This window comes from Sardina pilchardus, chromosome 10 (genome assembly GCF_963854185.1).
Source record: "Sardina pilchardus chromosome 10, fSarPil1.1, whole genome shotgun sequence".
NCBI classification, from domain to species: domain Eukaryota; kingdom Metazoa; phylum Chordata; class Actinopteri; order Clupeiformes; family Clupeidae; genus Sardina; species Sardina pilchardus.
Window position 1 is genome coordinate 16,593,734 of NC_085003.1, and position 6,410 is coordinate 16,600,143.

Genomic DNA, 6,410 nt, shown 5'->3' on the forward strand with positions numbered 1-6,410 from the left:
ATCCATTAGGCCTACCAGTGTCGGAGGCTGGCCATTTGATATGCTGAGACCATAACTTACATTCTTGTGGTAGCCTACTGAAAATTGTCTCATTTTTCCCAGGGAAGGACCACACAGACCACAGAATTTGATCGGTCTGCGAACGCCCCCTAGCGAATGTGACTGGTGTGATTTGTAGTTCTAGAGATGAACCGAACAGCAACACATGTTACCATGGAGATCAGATAACACCACACAGGCAGTCTTCGTTTATGCATGTCTAGTGTGTTTTAGGTTTTAGGGAACTAACTAGGAACACATTTAATTTATCTTAACGTCCAATTCCATAATTTATCTAACGTTAAATCCTACAGACAACGAGAGAGTCTAGGCTACTGTCGCGATGACTCAAGCGCATACGTACAGTCCGAATGTTAGAGTAGGGAACTGGATCGAGGACCTCGTTTTGAAGGAGGTAGGCATATGATTATCATAAATGATTATGCCCTGTTCTCTGGCGGAAGTCATAGCAGCAGCTGCAGTTGTAATGGTGCATTTAAGTGAAATCGATAGTTGTTTATCATTTCAATCCACAGGTTAAATACAAACCACCATAACGTTTTAATGTAATATCTATTCTATGGCATCTCTGGCATTCATCCCTAGCAGACAATGATTAAGCGAATAGGCTACAAACATGCATAACTAATCCAACTCCATGAATGGAATGTACAGTAGGCCTATATAATATTTTATATCATATTATATATTTGTATCCACAATTTCCCTTGCCGGTGTCTGTGTGTGTGTGTGTGTGTGTGTGTGTGTGTGTGTGTGTGTGTGTGTGTGTGTGTGTGTGTGTGTGTGTGTGTGTGTGTGTGTGTCCGTGTGCAGGATATGCTGAAGGACTTCTTGGAGCAGAAGGAGAAAGGACAACTCACCCTGCAGAAGATCGGCACACTGAGGGACAACATCATGAAGAATGTAAGACACAGCCACTTCTGGCCAGTTTTTCTTGACTGATTTATCAGCAGCCTAGTTTTGCATAGGTGGTCCGACTCCTCCAGAATGGCACACCAATGCTTTCCATTGCAAAATATTGCTGTGTCACCCAGTGCAGTCTCAAGAAGAGATTCCAGGAGACAGGTAGTTGCTCTAGGTGAGCTGGACAGGTTGGTAGGAGGTCCTTTACACAGCAGGACCAGTATCTGTTCCTTTGTGCAAGGAGGAACAGTAGGAGCCCTGCTAGAGCCCTACAGAATGACCTCAAGCAGGCCGCTGGTGTAAATGTCTCAGACCACGCACACTGTCAGAAACAGACTTCATGAGGGTGACCTGAGGGCCCGATGCCCTCTATAGGGACCTGTGCTCACTGCCCAGCACTGTGGGCCTCAATTGGAATTTGCCATAGCATACAAAATTGGCAGGTCCGCCACTAGCGCCTTGTACTTTTCACAGAAGAGAGCAGGTTCACCCTGAGCACATGTGACAGACATGAAAGGGTCTGGAGGTGTCGTGGAGCATGACTGGTCATTCAGCATGACTGGTGTGGTGGTGGGTCAGTAATGGTCTGGGGAGGCATACCCTTGGAGAGGGATGCACAGACATCCGTGGGCAAGACAACGGCACCCTCGCTACTCTTAGGTATCAGGATAAAAAATGTTCTGACCCTGTACTGGTGCAGTGGGCCTTAGATTTCTCCTGGTGTACAACGATGGCGAGAGTGTGCAGGCAGTTCCTGGAGGATGAAGAAATTGATACCATCATTGACTCCTCTTCCCTGACTTAAATCCAATAGAACACCTCTCGGACATTATGTTCTGGTCCATCCAACACCACAGACTGGCATATTTTCGTTCCTAACACCCAGTCCATATCAGCAAAGATATCCAAAAGCAGTTTTGAAGTGAAGCTTGAAGTGAAGCTACTTGTATTTATTGGATAAATGTTGGTGTCCCACGTGTGATGCACGTGGTGGTAGCGGCGGCACTGACACATGCAGTCTCACTCTAACATCATCCAAAGAGAGAGAGAGAGAATCTGAGGGGGAAGTGAGAAAGATGAGCAAATATTACAGACGCTTTTTGTGTTTACATGTATCTATATGAAATTCCCTGTTATTGGAGTGTGTGTGTGTGTGTGTGTGTGTGTGTGTGTGTGTGTGTGTGTGTGTGTGTGTGTGTGTGTGTGTGTGTCTGTGTCTGTGTCTGTGTCTGTGTCTGTGTCTGTGTCTGTGTCTGTGTCTGTGTCTGTCTGTGCGTGCGTGCGTGCGTGCGTGCGTGTGTGTTAGGTAGAGTTGTCTGTTGCGCAGGGCAATGTGCGTTTTGGAGACACTGTGATGCTGGTCAACGCTGGAAGGATGGGGCCTGACCCCCGTGACCCCTGTGCCCTTAGCATCATCACTGACATCGGCAACATCAAGGCACGCCCCCAGCAAGCAGACAACCAATCGCTGCAGGCTCCCTGTTCCGTGAGTGGAGCCAAGGGCTTGCAGCCTTGTGTTCGCAATGCATTCATCATTGACAGGTAAATACAAGGAAGGGAAATTAGTATTGTTTTTGTTTGTGTGTTTCTTTCTTTCTTTTATTACTTATTTGTCACTTAAATATTGTTTACATTGTTGATTAGTGTGGACGGGATCCCAAAGGGTGAAACACTGCATTATGACCAGAGCTTCTGTTTGAGGACCACTCCAGGCTACGCTGGAGGGGTACGTGTCTATGTGTGCAGTTTAAAGAGGTGGAAATCTGAATGTTGTGAATATGAATAAATCTGAATTCGTATCTTGTATTCGAATGCGTTGTATAATGACAATTAGGTTGAAAAACAGAAACGTTTCTGGTCAAGTCAGTATCATCTGTTGAACTCTGTGTTCTTATAGGACTGGTGGAATGTAGTTTTCTTAGCCATCATGTAGTTGATACTATACTATTGAGCCTGTCATAGTTGCTACCATTGTTGTGTTGTACTGACCAACAATTGGAGGGCACAAGGCACACATGTACCAAACTTCACTCTTTTATGAGGATGTCTGGGTGACTTCTGAATCAGCTGCCAACTGTATTTGCAGCATCTTTCAGTTCTTCAAAAACTCACTTCCTGTTTTAGAATTATTTACATACTCATTCCAGGACTCTATAAGATCACCCAAGGCACATTTTTACCAAATCTGATTCCTCTATCTACCACCGTGTAACCCTTTTTCACACAAACTGTTATCTTATCTAGTCAGAGACATGGGTGACTCTCCCTTTCTTGATGCACATAATGTTGAAAAATATTTTGTTTTCTCGATTGCCTGGCCCCCAGCTGTACCTGGCCAGTGATGTGAAGAGTTTCCAGAAGTGTGCACAAAAGTCCCGCCTACAGGAAGTGAATTTGGTGGAGGAGCTGAGCTTCCTGTGCCACTGGAAGCTTAAGTACTTAGACCCCCAGGAGCGGCTGGAACAGGAAGGATTCCCAGTGTCTGTGAGTACACACACTCACATACACACGTACACACATGCACGCAACACACAAGGCTCTATTTTTGTTCATTTACATTAATCAGGGTGGAGGGCCACAGGCCAAAATTAAATGTTCACGTCGTGGACCATTAGATTGAAATGTATTGCATATTGTGCAAAATTAACATTCTATAAAATGTAGACACATTTTTAAGACAAACATTTTGTTGACAAGGAAGCTGACATCTTCAGTTTGTTTTACAACTTTCTTTTGCCCTAACAGCAAAGATCATAGAGTGCTGGTTAGTTAGTTAGCTTGTTTACAGTTGATTCCATTGTTGTGAAGCCTGCTTCCAGGCTCAACTGTAGTCCTACTTTGGTTATATGGTTTCATTCAAAGGTGTCCCGTTATTAAAAATTAATAGCCACTCCACCAGCCAATCAGAAGTATTTCTTATTTCCGATGACATTTTTTTGATGTCATCCTGCGGTTGCTGAGTGACATTCAAATGAGTTGATGGTCATATTAAAATTTGCCTCATTTAAATTTCAAGCAAATGTCTCTTACTTTTCTTAAGAGCTATATTTTCCAAAAATATATATATAGAAACATTTCTCTTAGAAACATTTCTCTTTATCAACAATTGATATGTTGTATATGTTGATATGTTGTTACAGTATACTCTCGACTCAATTTACGTAATCATAATAGTCTATGTAAATCTCAAAATTGTTCAAGCCGGCCCAACTATTTTGGAAATGGGGACCCAGTTCAAAAGGTTTGTCCTTACATTTCTTAATTACATGTTATTATTGGTGTGTCTTGGACGTAACCCAATGAGAGGGCCATCTCTCATTCCCTGATATACTGTAATGGTAGACCTTTCCCTCTCTAAGCATCTCACCCAGTCCAGTACACAAACAAAGGTTCTGCACACCTAAGACTAATGATGCTCCAGCCAACTCTCAGCGTATGGTGCTGGGCAACAAACCCGGAGTATTGCCGTTAGAATGTGTTCCTATTGATTTTGTTTGTGGAGAACTTTTCACATCAGTAGGGAACGTGTCATGATTACCCAATCAGAATACTTCAAACTGGTTACGTGGTTGCCCAGCAACTTTGCTCAAAAAGTGGCCTCATGTATAATCTCCTGATGAGATCAATGTGCCAGGGCAGCCCTGGAGCTCACCTTGTCAGCCATCTCAGTGGCCTTATGGAAAAACTCCAGTTCCTGCAGCTACGGGATGTGTCCTTGCTACATACCGATTGGATCTCTGTGTCCTTGTTGATTTTCAATGGGATGGCTGTGTCATCATAGATTGTTGACTGCATGTCTGTGTCCTTGCTTGTGTGTGTGTGTGTGTGTGTGTGTGTGTGTGTGTGTGTGTGTGTGTGTGTGTGTGTGTGTGTGTGTGTGTGTGTGTGTGTGTGTGTGTGTGTGTGTGTGTGTGTGTGTGTGTGTGAGGTGTGTGTGTGTGTGTGTGTGTATGTGTGTGTGTGTTTTAACAGGCAAACTCAAAGGTGCTTATCTCCCACTGCAAGACCAACCAGTGTCTGGCCCTCATGGACAAGCACATCCTGTGGTGAGGAAGGAATCTGTGTTTGCATTATTGTGTGCGTGTGCGTGAGTGTGTGTGCATGATTGCTTGCATGCATGCATATGTGCGTGTGTGCGTGCGTGTATCTGTGTATGTTCATGTGCATGGGACATACAGTAGCTAACATGCTAACAGCAGGATCTAAACAACAGCAGGATGTACAGTACAGTATATATTTGTGTGTGTGGTGTGTGTGTTTGTTTGTTTGTTTATTTTGGTTTGTGTGTTTGTGTGTAGGACTCCATATGGTAAAGAGTACGAGATTACCGCTCACACCCTACTAGACTCCCATAAGTTTGAGCAAGATGGTAACCACTGGATCTTCACGACCTCTGACCCTGGCAACCAGGGACACACCCTCTTCCAAACACAGCAGGCCAATCAGAGGACAGTGGAGACCAGATCAGATCCACAGCCTCTGTCTGACTCAACACCTGAACACTAATATCAAGACACACACTCTCTATCTGTCCATCTCTACCACAGAAATAACATTGCCTCAGAAAATAAAGAAGAAATACTAATTATGGTCACTAAGAAATTGATTTTTAGTTGTTTTTGTAGTAATAGTGTTCAATAAACACAGACTGCCAGATGCAAAAACGTTTGGATGTGTGGATGTGTTTCTTTATGTCTGAGTGTGAGTCAACTCATCACCATCACAAACCGAGGAACTAAAACCACCACTGAACACACTTCTCTCTCTCTCACACACACACACAACATAACAATGCATACTATTCGTTATCACAAGTTGACACTAAAGTATAACGTACTGTACTTATCAACAGAGAGTATGACATCATATCACAAGAATATACCCAAATCCCATAATTCCTGTTAAGTCTATAGGGTTCAACTGTATTTAATTCATGAATCCAAAAAGCCTCCTTTCTTACAGGAGAAATATGCCAATTTTTCATTTAGATCTCCATAGATCTCCATATGAAAAATCACCAGATTTCTTCTTTAAAACACCAATGGATTATAATGCAAAAGTGAACAAAACACTTTTTTTATCTCTTTATTGGGTGATACCTGTAGACTTTACTTTGAGCACACAGGTGTCCTCTTATGTACACCTGATAACCCCTGCAACTGTGTGTGTGTGTGTGTGTGTGTGTGTGTGTGAGATGTGTCCCTGTGTGTAAGACAGAGAAGGTGAGCGTGAGATTGTAACTAAATCTGCCCTGATATTGGACACAGGAAATCAAACTGTCATGACATTTCCCCCAGTCAGGTCACCTAATCAGGGTCTTAATGTTCCAAGGTGGTGAAGAGAGAGTGTCACCTGAGACAAAAACATCAGGTTGCGTGTGGCAGAAACTCTGGGATGTCTATTCACATGAAAAACTTCCATTTCCAACTGGCATTTTATACTTGGTT

General features: G+C 43.3%; 1 protein-coding gene across 1 annotated transcript; it reads left to right on the forward strand.

Moving 5' to 3' along the window:
• The first annotated feature begins 234 nt into the window (after positions 1-234).
• On the forward strand, positions 235-5,621 carry cfap161 (cilia and flagella associated protein 161). The gene is made up of 7 exons (XM_062547492.1): positions 235-454; positions 874-963; positions 2,270-2,505; positions 2,608-2,689; positions 3,289-3,447; positions 4,936-5,009; positions 5,262-5,621. The coding sequence occupies exons 1-7, from the start codon at positions 383-385 to the stop codon at positions 5,467-5,469; spliced, it is 921 nt and encodes a 306-aa protein (XP_062403476.1). The 5' UTR covers positions 235-382; the 3' UTR covers positions 5,470-5,621.
• Positions 5,622-6,410: the final 789 nt, after the last annotated feature.

Bases quoted from the DNA above. Each gene is read 5' to 3' on its own strand.
- cfap161 (XM_062547492.1), top strand. From the start codon at position 383: ATGACTCAAGCGCATACGTACAGTCCGAATGTTAGAGTAGGGAACTGG. The intron at 455-873 runs GTAGGCATATGA...GTCCGTGTGCAG, and splicing joins AGGACCTCGTTTTGAAGGAG to GATATGCTGAAGGACTTCTT. The intron at 964-2,269 runs GTAAGACACAGC...CGTGTGTGTTAG, and splicing joins GGGACAACATCATGAAGAAT to GTAGAGTTGTCTGTTGCGCA.